Source organism: Physella acuta, unplaced genomic scaffold, assembly GCF_028476545.2.
Source record: "Physella acuta isolate Inbredline_101_S28 unplaced genomic scaffold, ASM2847654v3 ptg000156l, whole genome shotgun sequence".
Lineage (NCBI taxonomy): Eukaryota > Metazoa > Mollusca > Gastropoda > Physidae > Physella > Physella acuta.
The window spans coordinates 667,644-695,631 of record NW_026731675.1 but is presented as its reverse complement, the minus strand read 5'-3'; the positions used below and the strand labels follow the sequence as shown (position 1 = coordinate 695,631).

At 43.9% G+C, this 27,988-nt stretch overlaps 1 protein-coding gene across 1 annotated transcript in view; it reads left to right on the top strand.

The window, feature by feature from the left end:
• The window catches only part of LOC131935748 (potassium voltage-gated channel subfamily H member 2), a 79,680-nt gene that overhangs the window by 27,844 nt on the left and 23,848 nt on the right, over positions 1-27,988 (top strand). Inside the window, exons 4-6 of the mRNA XM_059292389.1 lie at positions 3,086-3,493; positions 12,484-12,537; positions 17,990-18,210. Of these exons, the coding sequence (XP_059148372.1) occupies positions 3,086-3,493; positions 12,484-12,537; positions 17,990-18,210 (683 nt within the window). The remainder of the gene's footprint in view (positions 1-3,085; positions 3,494-12,483; positions 12,538-17,989; positions 18,211-27,988) is intronic.

The following is a 27,988-nucleotide window of genomic DNA, read 5'->3' as shown; positions in this document are numbered from 1 at the left end:
TCTAGCTACCCACGTGAAACCACAAGGCCAAGATAACATTGTCTAAAACACCAAGGGTATATGTTAAGATGAAAACATTTAAAACAAATTTACTAGTGTGTGAGTAACTTTAGTGAAGTGCTGGTACTATAGTGTGGATTTGAACCAAAACGTTTTGTAGACTCGTGTGAGAGCTAGAGGTTTCGGTTGCTTACTGTAGAGAAATGAGTTCGAAACCCGTCGAGAAGCGGAACCTACTCAGACGGGTTCCAGGGGTGGGGAGAGGAAGTCAGTTGACCAGACAGAGCCGTGGTCAAGGTCACCAAATGATCTCCCCAGTGACCTCACGTCTGATGGTTATTTACCATCTTAGCTTTAGTCACTTTATCATCACTACATGTACCTAAAGTCTTTCACACACACGCATACACATACATACCCACACACATACCCACACTTTTCTTCCCTTCCCCCACTCTCCCGCCCCTGACCTGAACTAGATTTTAAACTGTTCAGTCCCCTCGTACACCCCACGCCACGAATTGTGTCACGTCACCAAAATGTTAGCTCCCTCTTAGCTCTAGTTAAAGCCTGCATGCTCACGTCACCCCCCCCCCCCCACACCATACGCCCTAGGGGTCAGCCGAGCATGTTAAGTAGACAAGAAGAACCTGCATTCCCCTGGTGCCCAGAAAACTTTAGATAGCTCAGGCAGACGCTTCCGGTCCGTGACGTAACGCCTGTTTACGTCATTAGGCCGTCTGCGGTGCATTAGCCGTGTTGAATGGAGATAATTTGTTTGAATGCCGTGAGCTGTGGGCAGCAGGACTGCTGGGGTGCAGGTGTAATGCTACTATTGTTCCCTGGGTAGTTGGACTGTGCCAGACTACCCACTGGGAACTCATATTTCCGCCCTGCCGCACAGTTTTGGTTTTTCGTCCGACACGACATCGGAAGTGGAACTATGTGTTGTGTTTTACGTCATCAGAGTATGTGTGCTGCGTCATCGAAATCTGTGTACACTGTCAAAATAATATGTGTGCTACGTCACCAAAAGTTTGTGTTTACTGTCACAGACTGTATAATTATGTATCTTTATTATATTGTGTTTTGCATGAATGAAGAGTACCTGGCTAGCGGAAGGACTGTCTGAGCGATCGTCATGTGTTTTTTCATGTTTTTGGGTGAGATCGCTCATGTACGTAAGGGGAGAGAATGGACCGTATAAAAGGGAGAGAAAAAGGTGAACGGGTGTTGTGTGCTAGGACTTGGAACTTGAACTGTATCAGTGAATGTAAGATGTCTCCATGACTTGGAGTCGTGACTGTGACTGTACTTGTTGAGTATCTTCTAATATGGATTTACCATGAATAACCATGGATTTATCATTCTCACTGTATATAGTGTAAATAAAGTCATCATTTGAAGTTGCCACTATTGCTTGTATTCCTGTGTGAAAACTAACCCACAACAACAAAGAATACATGTTGTTACATTTACATCTAAAAATAGCGTTGTGATTAGGTCGGTTGTGTTTAGGTGTACTAAGTCACACAAGTAGAATTCCGTTGTTCGTTCAATCTCGTACATCTGTATGTTGTGTCCACGATAATAATGTGTCCTTATAAACATTATGTGTCCAGGATAACACTTTGTCAATATAAACATTCTGTGTCTAATATAACACACTCTGTGTCCACTACAGCACATTGTGTGGTCGTCATTCCGTTACACATTTCGTCGTTTTTTTTCTCTTAACTTTCAACACATTTTAAATTGTGTATCTACACGTAAGATTTACCTAGCTAGCTGTACACATTTTTAAAGAAATCGCTTTTTAAAAGTTTTATTCAATATTTTATTGGTGTTTTTTTATGTTGTACATTACATTAAATTGTCTTTATTTTCATATTTACTTTTGTAAATTATTTCCTGACAAAAGCAGGTAGACAACTGACAACAAAAAGTTGACAACTGACAATTTTTCACAACTGACAACAACAAAAAATTTGACAAAGGACAACAAAAAGTTGACAACTGACAACAATAAAAAGTTGACAACTGACAACAACAAAAAGTTGACAACTGACAACAATAAAAAGTTGACAACTGACAACAATAAAAAGCTGACAACTGACAACAACAAAAAGTTGACAACTGACCAAAAAAAGTTGACAACTGACAACAACAAAAAATTGACAACTGACAACAAAAAGTTATCAACTGACAGTGTTTTGCCTGAGGATAAAACTAGAGCTGCATTAAGCTCTACAAGTTGTCTTCTATCTGAAACTGTGTCTGAACTAGCTCTTAACACTGTGGCTACCGTATTGATTTTTGTGTACGTATGAAGTACAAGAACCGATTGAACTAGGGGTTTTTTTTGTACAAGGTTTTAACTTAAATCAGGCCTCAGCTTTAAGAGTTAAGACAAATTTAAATATAGACTTAAGGACCACGGTTTTTAAAGTTTAGATTAGAGATTAATAGAAAAACGTTAATATGGATTAATTTTTAAGTGGTTACAGTTTTTTTTTAATTAAAATTTTATAAAATTGATTTATTTTATTCCAAATTTTAAGAGGATTGACTATTTCTAACCGAATAGGACTTGTGATGTTGTCTAAGCTTTGACTAGACTGTTAACTAAATGGCATGTGTTGCGTATTGAAAATAATGTATTAATATGATCAATGTAAGAAATCTATCAGTACAATAAACCTTTGTTGACTAGACTGAGAGTATTGCCAAGTCTGGACAAGGACCTTTTCTTCTGACGATGTCAAGTTATTGACAAGACAGTCGTGCCTATAGACCAGACTGTCTATATTGACATGACACCGTGTCTACATTGACCAGACACCGTGTCTACATTGACCGGACACCGTGTCTACATTGACTTGACGCTGTGTCTACATTGACCTGACACCGTGTCTACATTGACCTGACACCGTGTCTACATTGACACCGTGTCTACATTTAGGCCGTGTCTACATTGACATGACACCGTGTCTACATTGACATGACACCGTGTCTACATTGACATGACACCGTGTCTACATTGACCCGACACCGTGTCTGTATATGAAGATTCTTGTATCACCAGGTCGACACCGCAGCTTCAAGCTCCGCCTGCCCTCCATACGGCGCGACATCCGCACCCGCGTCAAGACCTCCGCGGAGAAGAGCCAGCAGCCGCCCGCAGACCCAGAGAACCCGTCCCAGAACGAAGAGGCGGTGCCGCTCAACAGGATGGGGCAGGCCGGCGCCCCCGACGATCGAGAGGGCGCCGAGGCAGGGGCGTCCCAGTCGCGGCTGTCCTCCCACGGCGCCCGGGACGAGGACGACGGCAACCTCTCGCGGCCCGGTCGGTCGAGGGACGGCCCGGGGGACGGGCGGCCCCTGGCGGACGAGAGGGACATGTTGACCTCCATGGTCAGGGACGGAGCTGATGTGGACAGGGGGAGGGACGGAGGCGGAGGAGAGGGCTCCGGTCTCAACCATATGGACATAGGTAAGCCGGTCAAAGGTCAAGGTTACTCAAACAAGCAATCGTTTCCCACAACGATATTCGCAGTACGTAACACACACTAACAAACACACACATACACACACACACACACACACATATATATATATATATATATATATATATATATATATATATATATATATATATATATATATATATATATATTAACCTAGATACGAAGCTCTAGAATTACACAACCATCTGCCATCCCCCACCCCCACCCACCTTCCCCCAGCCCCACGTCAACCATGCTCTAATTGCGCGTTTTGCGCTGAATCTCCACGCTATTTACGTACTGCCAATATCGATTCCCGCCGTGTTATTTTACATCCTCACCTACACACACCCTGTCACGTGACGCCCGCTGGTTGTCACTGTCACACTGTCAGTGTCACAATGCACGGTTATTGCCACAATGCCAGCCACTGTGTCTCCTATCCTGCTCATATGTGTTGTATAAAACCTTGTAGTATGTGACTCACTGTTAGTGTGTATAGAACTGTCAATGTTGTCTCACTGCTTATGTCGATGTTGCTTGATGTTCAACTCTAGAATCCAGCACGAAATGTTATCTCCATATTGTCTTCATTACTTGAACATACACAGACCTTCATCTAAAAATGTGTCGTTGTTTGCGGTGAATGTCTGCATGTGATATCGTATTCACTAGCCCGGTCCCATCATGAAGAAAACATTATGTTGAAATGGACTAATTCTTAGGGGTGCGATACTAGAGGGAGGGGTACGCGGAGGTACTTGTAGGGAGGTGTTTTAAGGTGTTGTATAAAGAGGTGTTTGAAGAGCAGAGTTTCTTTCAGGCATCTCTTCATGAAGGGAGAAAGAAAAATTATACTTTTACCAATGTCCACTTACCAATTTCAAGGGCCCCCCCCCCCCCCCAACTCGGAGAAAAAAAGCATGAAAGAAACCTTGTTGTAGAGGGGTGTTGAAAAGGTATCTACAGATGTGTTATGTAAAACGTATTCCAACAGGGATTAGAACTCCTACTGCTGGCTGTGTAATCCAGCGACGAACCGACTTGACCACCAAGTCGTGTAGCCAAACCCCAACCCATGTTTGTGATTAAAGCGACCCGCTGATCTCATTTAGCGGGCGTCAAATTTTTTATTTTGACCCAACGCTGGCCTACGTCTTAATTAATTACATTTTTTATCAATATTTTTTTCCCTAATCAAATTAATCTAGAGCATTGTTGTTATGATCCCATCTCCATTACATCTATATCTCGTGATCTCTGCCTTACATCATCTCTGACTGCTACTATTTCTTCTGCTACTGGGTCATGATTTACTAGCATCATACCACCCACTCCCGCGAATTAAACTAATACTTTAAGCAGCATCAATAAACCTTCGTCCTTTACTTTATTTATATTAACGGTCTACTATCTTAACTGACACGATCATCATAGCTGGATCTATATGAAGACAACACGGACCAGCTAACATTAAACCAACGTGTGCCAAACCGATGCTGGGGTTATTTGCTAGCAAGAGCGCCGTGCATTTGACGAAATTAGCGACGCCGGATTGTGGAGTTTTATCGGAGATTCCCAAAATAGACATAATTACCCCCTCCCCTCCGTCCCCAGCACTGTTTATTTAAGCGAGATATGTGGACGATTAGGATCCATTAGTATAGGACGTCTAGAGACGTCTACTGCCTCGTCGATTTGGTTGTGTGCACTGACGTCTTCTGGATTGTTAAATTGGAATGTATTAACGTCATCTGTCCTATCAAATTGGACGTGTATTTACGTCCTCTCTCCCATCAAATTGGGCATGTATTAACGTCATCTGTCCCATTAAATCAGACGTGTATTAACGTCCTCTCCCACATCAAATTGGAGGTGTATTAACGTCATCTGTCCCATCAAATTGGACGTGTATGAACGTCATCTGTCCTATCAAATTGGACGTGTATTAATGTCCTCTCTCACATCAAATTGGACGTGTATTAACGTCCTCTCTCACATCAAATTGGACGTGTATTAACGTCATCTGTCTCATCGAATTGGACTTGTATTAACGTCCCATGCCCCACCGGTTTTAATGTGTACTGGCGTCCTCTTCCTAATTAGGCTAATTTGTATAATCCTTGATGCAAAACTAAATCTGTTAAGTCCGATAATTGTAGCTCACAAATGTCAGCTCACAAATATCCGTCCACAAATAGCCCACCAATATCGGCCCATCATTATCGGCCCACCAATAGAAGCCCATTAGTACAGGCCCACCGATAAAATCCAGCAATTTAGGACCACCAATATTGGCACAACAGTATCGGCCCAGCTATATCGGAACAATAATATCGACCGGGCCCACCAATATCATCATGACACACCAATATCACTCCATTAGTATCGGTCCACCAATGTCGTCTTGGCCCACCAATATCTTATCGGCCCACCAATATCAGCCCACCAGTATCGACCGCCAATATCGGCCCACCAATATCGGCCCACCAATATCAGCCCACCAATATCGACCGCCAATATCGGCCCACCAATATCGGCCCACCAATATCTTATCGGCCCACCAATATCAGCCCACCAGTATCGACCGCCAATATCGGCCCACCAATATCGGCCCACCAATATCAGCCCACCAATATCAGCCCACCAATATCGGCCCACCAATATCGGCCCACCAATGTCGTCTCGGCCCACCAATATCGGCCCACAAATGTCGTCTCGGCCCATCAATATCGGCCCACCAATATCGGCCCACTGACCTACCATAAAATCAATCAACTAGAACTTGAACAAGTACCTGTGAACCAGGCATCAAGAAATCCTAAAGTGCATCTCCGTCCTGTATCTCCATGCCATTTGTCGTTGCCGTCTATTGGCTGTCGTTCCTCCTTCAACTGACAAGCCAAAAAAAAAATTCTTGTCGCTAAAACAGATTCGGAATTTTAAAGCAACATTCAGGAAATTAAAGATTTTTTCACGCCTAGGTACAGGAAATTTAAAATTCTTTTTTTGGCAATTTAAGGAAAATATTTAAATTATTTTTTATGCTGTTTTAATTTTTAAAACAATCGTACTATCTAAAACGAAATTGGAATTAATTTAGCAATTTGAAAAAAAAATATTTTAAATAATGTTTTTAAAGTGTAAAAAACACAAATGATAGGTTAACAATATGAAATGACAGAAAATGTTAGATTGTTAACAATAACAGAAGATGAAAAGCCAACAATAACAGAAGATAAAGTGCCAACAATAACAAGATGAAGTGCCAACAATAACAAGATGAAGTGCCAACAATAACAAGATGAAGTGCCAACAATAACAAGATGAAATGCCAACAATAACAGAAGATGAAGTGCCAACAATAACAAGATGAAGTGCCAACGAGATGAAGTGCCAACAATAACAAGATGAAGTGCCAACAATAACAAGATGAAGTGCCAACAATAACAAGATGAAGTGCCAACAATAACAACGCGATGAAGTGCCAACAATAACAGAAGATAAAGTGCCAACAATAACAGAAGATGAAGTGCCAACAATAACAAGATTAAGTGCCAACACTAGCAGAAGATGAAGTGCCAACAATAACAGAAGATGAAGTGCCAACACGATGAAGTGCCAACAATAACAACGGAATGAAGTGCCAACAATAACAAGATGTAGTGCCGACAGTAACAGAAGATGAAGTGCCAACAATAACAGAAGAAGAAGAAGTGCCAACAATAACAGAAGATGAAGAAGTGCCAACAATAACAGAAGATGAAGTGCCAACAATAACAGAAGATGAAGTGCCAACAATAACAAGATGAAGTGCCAACAATAACAAGATGAAGTGCCAACACTAATAAGATGAAGTGCCAACAATAACAAGATGAAGTGCCAACAATAACAAGATGAAGTGCCAACAATAACAGAAGATGAAGTGCCAAAAATAACAGAAGATGAAGGGTCAACAATAACAGAAGATGAAGTGCCAACACAAACAAGATGAAATGCCAACAATAACAAGATGAAGTGCCAACAATAACAACGGGATGAAGTGCCAACAATAACAAGATGAAGTGCCAACAATAACAGAAGATGAAGTGCCAACAAAAACAGAAGATGAAGAAGTGCCAACAATAACAGAAGATGAAGTGCCAACAATAACAAGATGAAGTGTCAACAATAACAACGGGATGAAGTGCCAACAATAACAAGATGAAGTGCCAACGATAACAAGATGAAGTGCCAACGAGATGAAGTGCCAACAATAACAAGATGAAGTGCCAACAATAACAAGATGAAGTGCCAACAATAACAAGATGAAGTGCCAACACTAATAAGATGAAGTGCCAACAATAACAAGATGAAGTGCCAACACTAATAAGATGAAGTGCCAACAATAACAAGATGAAGTGCCAACAATAACAACGGGATGAAGTGCCAACAATAACAAGATGAAGTGCCAACGAGATGAAGTGCCAACAATAACAAGATGAAGTGCCAACAATAACAGAAGATGAAGTGCCAACAATAACAAGATGAAGTGCCAACAATAACAAGATGAAGTGCCAACAATAACAACGGTATGAAGGAGCTAAAACCCAAGAATTGTCTCTCAGTCTGCAGACCCGGGCAGGGGAGATAACATCTACAACATTTCGTGTCGGGATTTTCTTTGCCTTTGAAATCTCCACCTAGTTATCTGCCCTTGCGGCGTGAATGACGTCCCCAAATGATGTGGGTTCGTGTAATAAAATTATACCCCTGTGGCGTCTCATCACAAGGGCCCGTCTGTAGATACTAAACAGACGTCCAGACGGCTTGGACGGAGATCACTGGGGGTAGGCGAGGTAATGGGGACTGGGGTAGGCGAGGGAATGGGGACTGGTAGTAGGCGAGGTAATGGGGACTGGGGTAGGCGAGGGAATGGGGACTGGGGTAGGGGAGGTAATGGGGACTGGGGTAGGCGAGGGAATGGGGACTGGGATAGGGGAGGTAATGGGGACTGGGGTAGGCGAGGGAATGGGGACTGGGATAGGCGAGGGAATGGGGGTAGGCGAGGGAATGGGGACTGGGGTAGGCGAGGGAATGGGGGGTAGGCGAGGGAATGTGGACTGGGGCTAAGCGAGGGAATGGGGGGGGGGTAGGCGAGGGAATGGGGGGTAGGCGAGGGAATGTGGACTTGGGGTAGGCGAGGTATTGGGGACTGGGGGTTGTCGAGGGACTGGGGGTAGTCGAGGGAATGGGGACTGTTGTAGGCGAGGTAATGGGGACTTGGGTAGGCGAGGGAATGGGGTAGGCGAGGTAATGGGGACTGGTGGTAGGTGGGGTAATGGGGACTGGGGGTAGGCGAGGGAATGGGGACTGGGGGTAGGCGAGGTAATGGGGACTGGGGGTAGGCGAGGTAATGGGGTAGGCGAGGTAATGGGGACTGGGGTAGGCGAGGGAATGGGGACTGGGGGTAGGCGAGGTAATGGGGACTGGGGTAGGCGAGGGAATGGGGACTGGGGGTAGGCGAGGTAATGGGGACTGGGGGTAGGCGAGGTAATGGGGACTGGGGTAGGCGAGGGAATGGGGACTGGGGGTAGGCGAGGTAATGGGGACTGGTGGTAGGTGGGGTAATGGGGACTGGGGTAGGCGAGGGAATGGGGACTGGGGGTAGGCGAGGTAATGGGGACGGGGTAGGCGAGGGACTGGGGGTAGGCGAGGTAATGGGGACTGGTGGTAGGTGGGGTAATGGGGACTGGGGGTAGGCGAGGTAATGGGGATGGGGGAGAGACTAGGCGAGGTAATGGGGGGGGGGGGGGGGGGGGGGTAGGCGAGGTAATGGGGACGGGGTAGGCGAGGGACTGGGGGTAGGCGAGGTATTGGGGATGGGGGAGAGACTAGGCGAGGTAACGGGGACTGTGGGTAGGCGAAAGTAATGGGGACTGGAAGCTAGGCGAGAAAGTTAAGGAACTGGGGATAATTTCATTTTCGTGTGATATGTAAATTATTAGTTAATGTGTGGTGGGCGATGTATTGAAAAAAAAAAACCCACACATAATGAAAGTGTGTTGTATACTAACATTTAATTCATAAACAAATTCAAATTTAAGATTAACAACAGATACACCAACTGTCACCACGACACACTAGCCCTCACACGTCACACAAGCCCTCACACGACACACCACCCTCACACGACACACCACCCTCACACGACACACCACACACGACACACCACACTCACACTCACACTCCACCCTCACACGACACACCACACTCACACTCACACTCCACCCTCACACAACACACCACCCTCACACGACACACCAGCCCTCACACGACACACCACCCTCACACGACACACCACCCTCACACGACACACCACACACGACACACCACACTCACACTCACACTCCACCCTCACACAACACACCACCCTCACACAACACACCACCCTCACACGACACACCAGCCCTCACACGACACACCACCCTCACACGAAACACCACACACACGACACACCAGCCCTCACACGACACACCACCCTCACACGACACTCCACCCTCACACGACACACCAGCCCTCACACGACACACCACCCTCACACGACACTCCACCCTCACACGACACACCAGCCCTCACACGACACACCACCCTCACACGAAACACCACACACACGACACACCAGCCCTCACACGACACACCACACTCACACAACACACCACACTCACACAACACACCAGCCCTCACACGACACACCACTCTCACACGACACACCACCCTCACACGACACACCCTGCCACACATCAAACACCACATCATTTGACACCATCATTTGACACCGGCTGACGTCAGGTTTACAAATTGGCGCGAACCAGCAGAAATGCTGCAAACGTTATAGATAATAGAAAAAATTCACAACGTCCGGCGGTGAGAGGGGGGGGGAACGACATTTTTTGTACATGCGCACCGAAAACAATATATTTTTGTGACTTCTCCTGCGGGAAATAGCTTTTGATGATTATTTGATTGGCCTTAAACATCCCGACCATCAATAGGAATATCTGACGGGCTAAAAAAAATTAATCCCAGCCGCTGGAGTCTTTTATTGCCTGGTTTAGGGAGGAATGAATTGGGGATCTTTTTCTGATGACTCCCTCGTTAGGATGTCGTTTGAACAGTACCCGGGGTGGCGGATGATGGGTTGGGGTTAAATCTAGGGTGACCCCTGTCTCTGGGGGGTCTGATTTAAATATAGGGTGACCCCCCTGTCTCTGGGGGTCTGGGTTAAATCTAGGGTGACCCCTGTCTCTGGGGGTCTGGTTTAAATCTATGGTGACCCCTGTCTCTGGGGGTCTGGTTTAAATCTAGGGTGACCCCTGTCTCTGGGGTCTCGGTTAAATCTAGGGTGACCCCTGTCTCTTAGGTCTCGGTTAAATCTAGGGTGACCCCTGTCTCTGGGGTCTCGGTTAAATCTAGGGTGACCCCCATCTCTGGGGGTCTAGGATAAATCTAGGGTGACCCCTCACCCCCTGTCTCTGGGGGTCTGGGGGGGTGGCTGGTGTAGGAAAATATGGAGGGGATTTTCGGGTCATTGACCACAGGGTAGTGGTGTGTGAGGTTTGTGGTGGTGTTGGGTGTAGAGGACAGATGGTGCTGTGTTGTTGATGGTAGCACTACAGCAGATGGTAGCACTACAGCAGATGGTAGCACTACAGCAGATGGTAGCACTACAGCAGATGGTAGCACTACAGCAGATGGTACAACTACAGCTGATGGTAGCACTACAGCAGATCGTAGCACTACAGCAGATGGTAGCACTACAGCAGATGGTAGCACTAAACGGGATGGTAACACTACAGCAGATGGTAGCACTAAATTAAATGATAGCACTACAGCAGATGGTAGCACTAAAACAGATGGTAGCACTACAGCAGATGGTACAACTACAGCAGATGGTAGCACTACAACAGATGGTAGCACTACAGCAGATGGTAGCACTACAGCAGATGGTAGCACTACAGCAGATGGTAGCACTACAGCAGATGGTAGCACTACAGCAGATGGTAGCACTACAGCAGATGGTAGCACTACAGCAGATGGTAGCACTACAGCAGATGGTAGCACTACAGCAGATGGTAGCACTACAGCAGATGGTAGCACTACAGCAGATGGTAGCACTAAGCCAGATGGTAGCACTACAGCAGATGGTAGCACTACAGCTGATGGTAGCACTACAGCAGAAGATGAATGAAAGTGAAATGCAACCTTTCATTAGAGAAACGAATCATTACAGCTATAACTTGTTTTTCTTTTGTTATCACGATAACAAACATTTTTTTCTCTTACTTTCACTTATCTGTCCAACATTTTTCGCCTCATGTTATGTTTTTTTTTCCGTGTCTTTTTACTATAATAAACCCACTACTAATCGCTAAGTATCTTCAGTATGTAGTATGTATACAAATAATAATACAGCCTCATAATCCCCCATAAGTTATCTTCAGTATGCAGTATGTATAAAAATAATAATACTGCCTCATAATCCCCCATACATTATACATTCCTCTAGCTTATCCAGCAAGTCTAATGTACACACTGTGTCAGAATGGAGCACACACCTCCCTACCAGTCCCTCTGCCCTACTCCCCTCTCCCCTTACTCTCCAGCCCTTATTCCCTACTCCCCCTTCCCCCCTTACTCTCCAACACCTGTGCCGTACCCCCCTCCCCCACTTACTCTCCAGCCCCTGTGCCCTACTCCCCCTCTCCCTTACTCTCCAGCCCCTGTGCCCTACTCACCCCTCTCCCTTACTCTCCAACACCTGTGCCCTACCCCCCTCCCCCACTTACTCTCCAGCCCCTGTGCCCAACCCACCCCCACCATTACTCTCCAACACTGCCCTACTCCCCCCACCCTTACTCTCCAACACATGTGCCCTACTCCCCCCCCCCCCACCCTTACTCTCCAACACCTGTGCCCTATGTTTATTTACTTCCAGTTCACAAACGGCCACCTTACGTCAGAGCACGCGCTCATACCATAGAATCTTCATGTGAGTACTGAGGACTTTCCTCGTTCGATTTACCCAACTTTAAAACAACTTGCAGCCTCGTTCCCGCTTTACTTCCTGTTTCGCTAAACCATGAGTCCACTTCAACCATACCCACCTTGTACGTACCATGCTGACATGTACACGATTCTTCCTGCACCTGCAAGACTGCCTGCTTCCCTCTGGCCCATTGACCTCTGTACAACTGACCTCTGTCCCACTGACCTCTGTCCCACTGACCTCTGTCCCACTGACCTCTGTCCCATTGACCTCTGTACAACTGACCTCTGTCCCACTGACCTCTGTCCCACTGACCTCTGTCCCACTGACCTCTGTTCCACTGACCTCTGTCCCATTGACCTCTGTACAACTGACCTCTGTCCCACTGACCTCTGTCCCACTGACCTCTGTATCACTAACTACTGACCTATTCTAGAACTTTTAACCAACGATTGAACAACACAAGTTAACTGTTTATTATAGCTTTTGACCTACTTTAATACCTGACCTACTAAAGGCATTGACCTACTATGACTGCTAACCTACTTTAACACCTGACCTAGTAAAGGCATTGACCTACTTTGACAGCTGACGTGCTACTGATCCTCCCACCCATGCTACTAGTACCAACCCCCCCCCCCCCCCCCCCTCTTTCCCCCGCATGCTATTCTCTATGATTTTATATATCTCTCAACTTACCCCAGTTAAACGATAAAATCCCCCCCCCTCCCCACCATGCTCACGGTTCGATAAGATTTTGATATTGATTTCTATTATTGACAAATCATTTGCTTCAACCGACGACCATTTTATTGAATGGACAAATGCAGAAAGGAGCGGGAAAATGTTGCAGACGTGAATTTAATCAATGCGGGAGTGGTCATTTTATGGACGGAACTTCTGCTAACATGGACTTAATGAGGGAGCGGTCATTTTGTGGAGGGAACTAACATGGACTTATAGGGAGTGGTCAATTTTTGTAATTTTCGTCACCGAAATAATGAGCCATTAACATAATAGTTTGATGGTAAGTTAGCTATTAATTAGTTGGAAATTGTCCGTTTCTTATTTAGTATTGGTTAACAAGTGGGCAAGTATTTTAAAGATATTGTTGTAGGCAAGTGGGCAAGTTATTTTAAAGATGTTGCTGTAGGCAAGTGGGCAAGTTATTTAAAAGATATTGTTGTAGGCAAGTGGGCAAGTTATTTAAAAGATATTGTTGTAGGCAAGTGGGCAAGTTATTTAAAAGATATTGTTGTAGGCAAGTGGGCAAGTTATTTAAAAGATATTGTTGTAGGCAAGTGGGCAAGTTATTTAAAAGATATTGTTGTAGGCAAGTGGGCAAGTTATTTTTGTGAAATGGTCCTACGAAAACGGACACCTAACCACCGGTTCCAATGGTGCCCATACCAGGAGAGAATGACCCGCTAAATCTGACCACCAATTGTTTTATCTCCTGTTCGACGTCTGTTTCTCTCAGTCTTTTATTCGCATCACTCCTACCCTCCCCCTCCTCACTCACAAAATATATCCTACCCCTCCCTTTTTATTAACTCCGATTTACTCCCCGCTTCACTCACTCACCCCCTCACCCCATATACCCTTCCCTCCCACTCCCCCATTAAACCCCAGCCCTGGTCAGCCCTTCCAGCATTAACTTTATCCTCTATCATTTTCTCCTCCATTGTTTACCCAGACCCCATTAGGAATAAATTTGCATTCTATAACAACAGTTCCACTAAAACCTATTATTGGTTTTATTTTTTATTTTTTGCATGACAGCTTGTGATCTGCAATTTAAAAAATGGCAGATCATTCAAAGTAGGCCTTTATTTGTCCATATTATTATTCTACATACAATGACCCGTGTGAAACGTGAAGCTACACTGGTGAAAAGTGAAGCGACACGATTAAGATGAGATTAATTCAGACCTATCTATGAGATGATTATGGACAAATGAAATACGTAAACATCTTAGCTAACAATAAAATTGCAACTGAATGTACAATTTTTTGGTGTGCAAAATTCAAGGGAAGGAACTAATGATCCAGATTTGTTTTTTACATTTTCATTGTTACTTCCCATGGAACGGGTTTATCATTATTTAAATCTTCAAAAAAAATTTTTTTTTTAGTACAGCCAGTTTAAATTAGTATTTTATTTGCAGAAGTTGTTTGTATTGTGAAGGATATATATATATATATATATATATATATATATATATATATATATATATATATATATATATATATATATATATATATATATATATATATATGTATGTATGTATATATATATATAAATATATATATAAATATATATATATATATATATATATATATATATATATATATATATATATATATATATATATATATATATATATATATATATATCTCCTATATATATATGTTTTTATTATTACATTTTTTTTAATATGAATGTTTTGGTTGATTTACATTGTTTTAAAACCGGACAAAAGGGAACCTAAACATTAGTATTCAAAGCATTTTAAAAAATTTCAATTTTACTGTAACATAATGTTACGAAACTTTTCCTTTAATATATTTTGTAAACAGGTTTTACAGGTACCGTTTCACACAACGCAACCTGCTATATAAAAATTCATAATTAAAACCAACAAAATCCACATAATAAACAACAAACATATCTTGAATAAAGCTCAATAATTTAATAAATTCCTGCTTACTAAATTGTCAGGAATATTTATTGTGCACCTATCCCCGTCGACCAAAAAAGCAAGAAATAAATAACCAAACAGTAGCCGCCCTTTATAAATAACCCATTGATTGATAATCTCCCTTTTTATTTTTTTCCTTTTGATAAAATGTAACTACATATTAAAATTTATAAGAAAAAAATATTGTTTTCAATAACTAATATTTGTTTTTATTATTTGATATCGGAATGGATAATATCTCTTATGTCGTTTACCTAGAAGTTATCACTGTTTTTATAACAACTTAACAGCAGTAGAGCAGTAGATAAAGTACACATCTATATATATAATTCTCTTCTAGGATCAGTTAGAAAACAAGCTGCAAGCGCCTCCTTGCAGTCCCCTCTCTTTCTCTCTATCACTATCACTACCACCCCCCCCCCCCTCCCCCACCCCACCCCAACATTGTCTGGTGAGCGGTGTTCACTCTAAATTTTTACAAAGCTAAATGTTTACAAATCGAAGAACCGTACAGCCGGGTTTCTATTAGGGGCAGATAATTTAGTTCGATTTTAAACTTACAGGAGGTAACTAAGAAATAACTAAGAGGAGGCTGCTTTCACGGGTGGGGGGGTGTAGGGTCGCGGTTAGGGGAAAGTGGGGGGGGGGGTAGTGTTTTAAAGCAAATATTTTCAATGGCAGCATTGGTACTGTCGAATTTACAAATTATGAATTACTGAAAAGTAGAAAATAAAACAACTAAATAGCGGCGTATGATACGCTGCGGGTCGGCTCGTAACATATAACACAACTCTATCATCCAATGTTATTGTTTTCCTAATGTTATTCCTATGTTATCCTAATGTTATCCTAATATATTTCTAGTGCAATCCTAATGTGTTTTTAACAACAGTGACCAATTGCATGATGAGGCTGATTTTGTTTTCTTTAAAAAATATTTCATCGAACCAAAATTTCCAGCAGAAAGTTTAAAGAAAGCTTAAAGATAAATCCACAGCACAATAAAATTTCACTCAGTGACACACACAGAGCATCGAATTTTTAAAAAGTGCATTCACGTGGATTTATCCGTCCAATGTTTCTCGAAATTGAAAAATAATTCAATTTAAATCCAACTGGTTTTTTTTAAATTATTTTTTTTTAAATACAATCAAGAAAGTATCAGTAGACAGTATTGGTGTAATCTTGGTCTTATCTTGGTCTTATACTGGTCTAGTGATCTTCTTTGTACACACGTCCTATGCAATGATTGAAATCAACACAAACATTTTGTGCATGGGTTGTTTCTATTCCTCGTGTGCATGAGAACCCTGCATGTTAGGGTGGGGTGGGGTGGGGCGGGGCGGGAGGGGGGGGAAGGTTGTCCTACACTGATAACCAGACTTGAATAGACACAGTGTTGCAGTCACTGACACGATAACATGATAAATAAAAAAAAATTAATTTTTAAAATTATCATATAACTAGCTGTGGCATAGGCAGGATTTTGTTATGGTGGTGTATATGAAAACATTCAATCTACACACACATACACACTAATATATATATATATATATATATATATATATATATATATATATATATATATATATATATATATATATATATATATGGATTCCTGGATTGTTTTGACCATCTAACAACCTCAATCAGCTATGCTACTGGTATACAAATTAGTTTTTTTTAAAGATATTTTTAACTAGCCATTATTTTTGTCATGACTAAGTGCAGTAAACACACAAACACACACACTAATTATCAAATTAACCTAATTGTGTCAATTCATCCTATAAAAATGTCCACCCGTTACCTCAAGCCCAGCCTCTACCCGTAACGTTTAAACTAAACACAAATTTAGTTTTTAACTGTTTCACCAAATTTACCTGTGATTTCCTACCTGTACATTTTTTTTCTAACTTCAGAAGTTAGCACAGGCTAACTAAACCAAACCATTACTTTATATCTTGTCTATAAACAAACCATAACGTCATCATGAACCTAACCCAAACATAACTGTAACTAACCTAGCCTTTACCCCTGCTTGTTAATGCATAACCATATCCCTGGCTTAACCCTAACCTAACCCTTCATAATCCTACATATCCTAACCTAACTTAACTTAACTTAACCAAACCTAACCCCAACACTAAACCTAACCCAACCCTAACCTAACCCTAGCTTTGCACCAATTAACTCATGAACCCAAACCATGAACCCAACCCTAGCTTTACACCTGTTAATCCATGAACCCAACCCTAACCTAACCCAAGCTTTACACCTGTTCTGTTAAACCATGAACCCAACCCTAACCTAACCCAAGCTTTACACCTGTTAACCCATGAACCCAACCCTAACCTAACCCAAGCTTTCCACCTGTTAACTCATGAACCCAACCCAAGCTTTACACCTGTTAACCCATGAATCCAACCCAAGCTTTACACCTGTTAACCCATGAACCCAACCCTAGCTTTACACCTGTTAACCCATGAACCCAATCCTAACCCAACCCAAGCTTTACACCAGATAACCCATGAACCCAACCCAAGCTTTACACCAGTTAACCCATGTACCCAACCCAAGCTTTACACCTGTTAACCCATGTACCCAACCCTAGCTTTACACCTGTTAACCCATGTACCTAACCCAAGTTTTACAACTGTTAACCCATGAACCCAAGCTTTACACCAGTTAACCCATGAACCCAACCCAAGCTGTACATCAGTTAACCCATGAACCCAACCCTACCTCCACAGGTCCCAGTGTTGTGAACCACGTCAAACCCAACTACGTCAGCCAAGCCTCCAGTGACTCAGAACTCAACCGACGGTTACGTCCCTTGGACGACAGCCTCAGCAACGTGGCAGAGGCGGGCAGCAGAAGGGGGGACAAGGATGGGGCACCGGCCCCACCCAAGGGCATCATCCTGCCCAACGTGGCCAACATGAAGCAGAACGTGTCAGACAAAGTCGCCCAGGTGAGAGATTATCTCCCTTCTTTCAGCCTTTTTAAATAATTTTTTTGTCGTGAGGATTTCAAATCACAATTAATGCTGTCTTACTGCACTTTTATAGATTCATTTTTTTTTAAGATTAAGCAAACCTAAATTAAAAGCCAAAAAAAAATTAATTAGAATTTTAGGAGTAATTAAAAGCACTCTGTGACCCCAGTACGCCTTTAACTCGTGTGTCTGCACGAATTGACGTTGTGCTCGTCCTGGATTATTTCATCTTCAACTTTTGTTGTTTTATTTACATTGGCAACCAATGTCCAGATCTCTTGGTAGCCAATGTCCAGATCTTAAGGTAATGTCCAGATCTCTTGATAGCCAATGTCAATATCTGATAAAATTTGGATAAAACGACTTTGCCATAGTGGATATTGTTAGGTTAGTGTTAGTTTGATAAAACTACGTCGTTTACTCGGGTCTCTTGTGAGAATAAAAACTAGCCTTAAACATTAGCAGCCGGGCTCAACACAAGGCTACAAGCTGGGACAAATACTAGAGGAGCTGGTTCTGGAACTAATGTGGCTCATACATTTCTATGGGAAGCTGTGTCACACATCCATGGGGAGTTGGGTCACACATCCCTCTATGGGGAGTGGGGTCACACATCCGCTTATGGCGAGTGGGGTCACACATCCGCTTATGGCGAGTGGGGTCACACATCCGCTTATGGCGAGTGGGGTCACACATCCGCTTATGGCGAGTGGGGTCACACATCCGCTATGGGGAGCTGGGTCTCAAATGCCCCTATAAGAAGTTGGGTCACCCCCCCCCTATGGTGAGTTGGGTCACCCCCCCCCCCCTATGGTGAGTTGGGTCACCCCCCCCTATGGTGAGTTGGGTCACCCCCTCCCTATGGGGAGATGGGTCACACATCCCATCATGGGGAGATGGATCACCCCCCCCCCTATAAGAAGTTGGGTCACACCCCCCCCCCCTATGGTGAGTTGGGTCACCCCCCCCTATGGTGAGTTGGGTCACCCCCTCCCTATGGGGAGATGGGTCACACATCCCATCATGGGGAGATGGATCACCCCCCCTATAAGAAGTTGGGTCACCCCCCCCCCTATGGTGAGTTGGGTCACCCCCCCTATGGTGAGTTGGGTCCCCCCCCTATGGTGAGTTGGGTCACCCCCCCTATGGTGAGTTGGGTCACCCCCCCTATGGTGAGTTGGGTCACCCCCCCCCTATGGTGAGTTGGGTCACCCCCCTATGGTGAGTTGGGTCACCCCCCCTATGGTGAGTTGGGTCACCCCCCCCTATGGTGAGTTGGGTCACCCTCCCCCCCCTATGGTGAGTTGGGTCACCCCCCCCTATGGTGAGTTGGGTCACCCCCCTATGGTGAGTTGGGTCACCCTCCCCCCCTATGGTGAGTTGGGTCACCCCCCTATGGTGAGTTGGGTCACCCCCCCCCTATAGTGAGTTGGGTCACCCCCCTATGGTGAGTTGGGTCACCCTCCCCCCTATGGTGAGTTGGGTCACCCCCCCTATGGTGAGTAGGGTCACCCCCCCCCCCTATGATGAGTTGGGTCACACCCCCCCCCCCTGTGATGGGATGGTTCCAGACACTCGTGTTTGCTCACGGCGCGTGTTTAGTGCCACCTGTCAGGTAGATGAAGAAAAGTTTACCTTCGATCACCAGCAATAGCACGCTCGTGTTATTCTAGCCATCCTGGCATCACGTGATATTAACCTCCCACCCTCTCCCACCTCACCCCACCGGACTTCTCATCCACACAGGGTTTTTTTTTTTTATCTAGGTAGACGATTATCATTTTTTAAAGGTTAAACTCTATCGATTCTTCCATAACTACCTCTTAATAGAATTAAATATTTTTCAAAACCTGTGTTAAATTAACCTTGACCTCGACCTTGTCTTTAACAAACTGGCTGTATACATAGATGCCAGTGAGTGGGGAAACTCTAATGGTGAGCTTCAGGTGTCCAAACTCTAGCTTTAGTCTACCTTCTGTCGTCTGCTGCCCATCTACCTTCTGTCGTCTGCTGCCCATCTACCTTCTGTCGTCTGCTTGCCCATCTACCTTCTATCGTCTGCTTGCCCATCTACCTTCTCCCGTCTGCTGCCCATCTACCTTCTAGGCCTATCGTCTGCTAGCCAGCTGAGATTTGTCTAGTGACTGACACCAGAAAAGGTGGATAAGGTGTTTTTTGTTTATCTTTTAAGTCTGGTTTTTATAAAAACGTCGTTGCGAGACTGTGCTACACCCTAAGACGTGTACAACACACCATTATAGATTTGTACAACACACCCTAAGATAGATATGTACAATACACCATGATAGGTGTGTACAACACACCATGATAGATTTGTATATCACACCCTAAGATAGATGTGTACAATACACCATGATAGGTGTGTACAACACACCATGATAGATTTGTATATCACACCCTAAGATAGATATGTACAATACACCATGATAGACATGTACGACACACCATGAAAGGTGTGTAAACACCAAGATAGACACACCTTGGTAGTTGTGTACTTGACACCAAGATACATGTGTACTACAGACCGAAAAACATTTGCACAACACACCAAGTTACACACCATCCTAGCATTTAATTAAAGGAAGTGGAGAAAACAGAGCCTAAAATATTTTTTTAAAACTAATCTTAACGTTAATGTATCATTCACGGACATTCGCCGTTGGTATTTGCTGGTTTTAAAAATGTACTGACGTCATGTCTAATGGTGTGGGATTGTACAGTGGTAGACAGTGGCGTAGCGAGGTCGGGTGTCACCCGGGTGCGGCACTTAATGGTGTCACCCCCCTAAATGGTGTCACCCGGTGCGGTCCGCACCTCCCGCACCCCCCCCCCCCTCGCTACGCCTCTGGTGGTAGACATCACCAATACAATCTTCAAAGCCGCGAGTTCGAAAAAAACACGACTGTCCATGGCATCTTAAGGTGGATTGTAGGGTGCCCATCCAGAGCTTGTGGCCAACCGTGGTGCTGGATATGGTGTGTGTGTGTGTGTTTGTGTGTGTATGTGTGTGCTGTATGTGTGTGTGTGTATCACGTGACCTGCTCGTCACGGGAACTCACATCCGGGTTTTAAAAAGCCAAGTTTAATGAAAATAAATGCACTTTACTTTTACTCCTGATTTTTTAAATGTATTTATCCACAAATAAACTTTTCAAATATTTTAAAACAAATAAAACTAGTTTTCTGTTAATCTCACACAGATTTTAAAATTTAAAATGTTTTAGATGTTTGTTTTTTAAATTTTCTTCTGATCAGCGAAACTCGAAAACTGAGACAAAAAAAAACCACGACAAACTGGACGCATTGATTTGATTGGCTCCTCTCCCTGTGATTGTCTGCCTATCCCGGCCTCTCGCCCAATGAGCGTGATATCTGCAATAAGGCCGGCTAATCCGGCGAGGAATCTCCGGCTTTTTTTTTACTTCGTTGATTAATTACCGGCCCTGTTTTTGATTGATTGATTTCTAGATTAGGCAGAAACACAATTTTTTCCCTTTCTTCATACGTCCGATTTATTGCCTTTCAGTTTAATTCGCTTGTTAATAAAAAAAATTTGTTTCTTTTAAGATTAGAAGATATGAGTGCATTATTTTTTTTGTTTATTTTATTTTGTAAAGATACCTTCTAGACACAACCATTTCGTTAATGATCTCGTTAAATATACCAGTACTTTTCTAAACACATTTTTTAAATTAATTAATTAATTATAAGAACTTAATTGAAATATAATTAATTAATAAATACACTGATGTTTCTATAGTATTATTAGACAAATTTAGACAAATTTAGATAAGTTTGAAGACGTTTCAAGTATGTAATGATTGTAAATGGCTGTACAAAGTCATTCTCGTAGTTTTGTTAGTATTATAAAATTCTTTAAGAATATTCGGACGAAGGCCTAAGGTCTATTACTGCTGAGTTTATTTATATCTTTGGTTGTATGACGTCACTCCAATTATACTATACAGACGATACAAATAACTTTGTTTACACTTGCGACATGTATACTATACATGTCTAGAAAAAAAAAACTTCGCTTTAAGTGAGGTAAGCTCCCCTATTATGTTCTGATAAAATTATCTTTGGCCCTATGGCGAATTTGTTGTTTTTTGTCTACACTTGTTTAGTATACATGTCGCAAGTGTAAACGCGGTCTAATATAGGCTGTAGTTCGAAACTTTTGAAGTGGGGATTTAGGTTTCTGTTTGTTCGCTCTATGCACACGCCCCCTTTTACCTCTAAGATTATACGCACGACATGACAATTTCAGGAAAGTTTTTTTTTTTTTCGTTTTTTTTTTTAATGTCAGAGTATTTTTTAAATTTAAAAAAAAAGGCCATTCAAGGCGCTTCACCTTATAATACAGCAGAAACTAATTGCAATCAATCTTAAGCTAATCGCAATCATTATGTTTTAAAGACCATTATCTTGAAAGTTCCATAAATGCCAACATTAAAGTAATCGGGCTAGCTCAAGCTTATCGAAAGCGTATACTTTACTCACAAAAAAATGTGAAAAGAATTTTTGTAATCTGCATTCCTGGCTTAAAGTTCGCGTGAAGATATAATCGTTATGTTAGATGCGTCGAGATGAATTCCGATTCAAAACTATTTGTCATGCAAGTGAAATGAAGCACATGTGAGTTAAAGTCTAGGAGTTTACATTGATTGAATCTATCGGTATTTTCCGTGCTTTAGTGGGTCTTGTGTGTTTTATAGTTCTGCTAGCGTTTGTGGGGTTGTTGTTTTTGTTTGTTTGTTTTTTTTTTGTTTTTTTTTGTTTTTTTTTTGTTTTTTTTTTTTTGTTTTTTTTTTGTGGGGTCATTGACCTCGGTCGAATGGAAGTCACATGCAGGGTACATCTCCTGAGATAACTTGATATGACAACCACCCTCTACCTGACAACCACCCTCTACCTGCCAACCACCCTGACCTACCAACCATCAACCAGCCAACCACCCTGACCTACCAACCCTCTAACAGCCAACCACCCTGACCTACCAACCCTCTAACAGCCAACCACCCTGACCTACCAACCATCAACCAGCCAACCACCCTGACCTACCAACCCTCTACCAGCCAACCACCCTGACCTACCAACCCTCTAACAGCCAACCACCCTCACCTACCAACCATCAACCAGCCAACCACCCTGACCTGCCAACCCTCTAACAGCCAACCACCCTGACCTACCAACCCTCTACCAGCCAACCACCCTGACCTACCAACCCTCTAACAGCCAACCACCCTGACCTACCAACCATCAACCAGCCAACCACCCTGACCTACCAACCATCAACCAGCCAACCACCCTGACCTACCAACCACCCTGACCTACCAACCATCAACCAGCCAACCACCCTGACCTACCAACCCTCTACCAGCCAAGCACCCTGACCTACCAACCCTCTAACAGCCAACCACCCTGACCTACCAACCATCAACCAGCCAACCACCCTGACCTACCAACCCTCTACCAGCCAACCACCCTGACCTACCAACCACCCTGACCTACCAACCACCCTGACCTACCAACCACCCTGACCTACCAACCACCCTGACCTACCAACCACCCTGACCTACCAACCATCAACCAGCCAACCACCCTGACCTACCAACCTCCCTGACCTACCAACCATCAACCAGCCAACCACCCTGACCTACCAACCCTCTACCAGCCAACCACCCTGACCTACCAGCCATCAACCAGCCAACCACCCTGACCTACCAACCATCAACCAGCCAACCACCCTGACCTACCAACCCTCTACCAGCCAACCACCCTGACCTACCAACCCTCTAACAGCCAACCACCCTGACCTACCAACCATCAACCAGCCAACCACCCTGACCTACCAACCCTCTACCAGCCAACCACCCTGACCTACCAACCACCCTGACCTACCAACCCTCTAACAGCCAACCACCCTGACCTACCAACCACCCTGACCTACCAACCACCCTGACCTACCAACCACCCTGACCTACCAACCACCCTGACCTACCAACCCTCTAACAGCCAACCACCCTGACCTACCAACCATCAACCAGCCAACCACCCTGACCTACCAACCACCCTGACCTACCAACCATCAACCAGCCAACCACCCTGACCTACCAACCCTCTACCAGCCAACCACCCTGACCTACCAACCCTCTAACAGCCAACCACCCTGACCTACCAACCATCAACCAGCCAACCACCCTGACCTACCAACCCTCTACCAGCCAACCACCCTGACCTACCAACCACCCTGACCTACCAACCATCAACCAGCCAACCACCCTGTCCTACCAACCACCCTGACCTACCAACCATCAACCAGCCAACCACCCTGACCTACCAACCACCCTGACCTACCAACCATCTAGCAGCCAACCATCCTGACCTACCAACCACCCTGACCTACTAACCATCAACCAGCCAACCACCCTGACCTACCAACCACCCTGACCTACCAACCATCTAGCAGCCAACCATCCTGACCTACCAACCACCCTGACCTACCAACCATCAACCAGCCAACCACCCTGACCTACCAACCACCCTGACCTACCAACCATCAACCAGCCAACCACCCTGACCTACCAACCATCAACCAGCCAACCACCCTGACCTACCAACCATCTACCAACCAACCACCCTGACCTACCAACCACCCTCTACCTAGCAACCACCCTGTACCTGCCACAAACCGCCCCTCCACAAATCTTCGCTCACACTTCCACCACGCGCCTACCACGTCAATCAGTTCTCCCCTTCACGCATGACCAGGTTCAAACCCCGCTCACCAGCACACAAGCCAAGAACGCTGCGCATCGACCACCTATCCCCCGCACCAACTTATCTATCAGCGCGCCACCTGCAGTACACAAGAGTTATCTGCTCTGAGTACAAGCCAACCAGTGCATTCAACCTCAGAGTCACGTGATCTGTTGGCACATTTGTGATTGGATAATTGTACGCTAGTTCATTTGCTACTTGGGCTTGCCAATGCCTAACAACAGTTATAGATTTGTGGGATGATGAGGGGCGGGAGTGGTTTTGTTTTTGTGGAGGTATCAAGTGGGGGGGGGGGGTGAAGTCTGAGTGTCACAGTTGGCTGACTTCTAGTTTGTGACGTCAATATCAGTAAGTCGAAATGAGTTAGACTTTGAAAATCAAAACAGCTGATATGTTTTAAAACAATTTAAATTATGTATTTTGGTATTTCTTTTTAGAAGTTAAATCTTGAAAATCATATCACTTGGTATCAAAACCCTATAGAGTAGAACTTCTCCATGCTTTCTTGCTAGTCCTCTTCTTTGTTCTTAATTTGTAGTGTTGGACGGGATTCCCTTGAGCTTTACCGACTCGAACACACCGACTCCCTTTCTTGCTAGTGATATGGTCTTGTTTTTCCTCATGTATTATGCAATGTGTTTTTTTCAATGTCTAGTAACTGGCTTTAACCTTGGCTGATTAGGAAAATAAATGGTGTGATTAATAACTAAACTAAAGATAAAGGAAATCAATATTTGAATCATTATTCAACGCTAGATAACCACTGTGAGATAATCTACCCCTCCCTCCCCCACACGCACTCTCACACACTTACACAAACACACACACACACACTCCCACACACACTCTCTCACACACACACTCACACTCCCCAATGTTAACTCTTTGTCCTACCATATGTTCATACTTCCAATAATCAAATGTTCCCTCCCAATTTATTTATGCAACCTTTATCAAACACTCCCCAAACTTTCACACGCGAACCGTCCCCCACTCTCTCCACGCATACATTCCCCCACTCAACACTACCTTCACGCATACCCAGCCTCACACACCATCCCCCACATTATAATATCCCTTTACCACGCACACCATCTCCCACTCACTCCGCGTACATCTTGCCACCTCGCATACACGTTCCCACACTCACACACTCACGTTTACACATGTCCTCTCCCACACACATCCTATCCCCACACACTCACACTCCCCTCACATCCTCCCCCACCCACATCCTCCCCCACTCACTATCCTTTTTGCAAATACCCACACCACGCATACACTTCCCCACACACTACCCTCCACACATACACTGCCCACACATTCTTCCCCCCACTCACATCCTCCCCCACGCACCCACTACCATCCACGCAATTCTCCCTCCACGTAAACCCCTTACTCACCACCACAACACCCCTACTCACACCTCTCCACCACACCCACACAAACATCCCCCACCCCTACTCACCCACCCCCTATATCAGCTCGAGCGAGTGCTCACGACGAACGAGCACGAACGTCCCACCTGTAGTGACGTGATGTCAGAGTGAGCGGCGGATCCCGCCCCAGAGACTGGGAGAACTGCTCTACCCAGGCGCACGACGCCGTCTGCGGATCAAAACTACCGGATGATTACCTAACATTTCTGTGAGATTATATCGACTGTGTCCGAAATCTTGGAGAAAATTGTTCCACTGGATTCCTACGTGATATTCACCACATAAGCATGTTTTGTTCCGTTCAATATCAGAGAAAGAGTTGTGATTTTTATAATTCCCGGCTACCTGTAAATTGCGTGTATTTAGTTTCGGTGTCAACTGGGTTGTTGTAGTTTTTACTATTTGTTGAAAAATCTGGCCAGGTGTAATTTGTTTGGAAAAGTGAACCGCTTTCAAAACTGTCTCGATAAAATCGTGTTTGTTCAAAATGGCTGGCGAAAAAAATGTCGTGTTTTTTTTTTAACCATCGTTTAAACAGCTGGCTAATTTGTATTTAGGTTGGTGGAGGTGGAGCTACTTAGAGGCAGTTGAACAGGCAGCATCGTGATATGGGTCGCTTAATTAAACGTGGTGTTAAACTCTTCCCTTAATTAAACGTGGTGTTAAACTCTTCCCTTAATTAAACGTGTTTAAAAATAGGTAGATGTAAAGTTCTTTTTTCAAGTAACTATTGGAAAATAACTGTTATATTAAATAAAAGTGTGATAATTGTGATAAAGTGATGGCTCCATAGTGGCCGACAGGTAAACATCTTGATTCTCATGCCTGAAAGTCGTGAGTTCAAATCCTGTCAATTCTTGTTTACCTTCTCTTATTACGTTGCTTCAACATTTAAAAGTCTTAGTTTCTGGTATTGTTTTTATATATTTTTGTATGTTGAAAGTTACTTTAATTATCAAGCGTGTTTAGACGAGTCGTATTAAAGGGTCTGTTGTAATTTTTTATTTGTTTTCGCTTTTGGATACATACCATAAAAAGCAACACATACTCCAAGAATCAAACTAACCGACGCATTAAAGACAAATAAAGTATACGACACATACACACACATTAACAAACAAACAAACAAAAACACTGAAGCATACCTTGGTAACCCGAGGTACTTTAGGATACATACCAACAGACACACTAACACACATACGAACAGATACACTAACATACATACACACAGACACACCGAGATACACACTAGCACACACCAACAAACACACTGACAGACACACGAGCAGATACACCGACATGCACACTAAAATAACACACCAGTAACCTCACACCCATGCACACAAACACACACCAACATACACACTAAACGACAGACCAAAAGACAGACAGCATCTCTAGACCTTGGATGCGCCGGTATACCTGACTGTTGATATCTCCTCAGAAGATATTTATAAACATTATTAGAAGCCAAGGTAAGAACACAGCGCAGGGCCGAACATGTTGGTGAT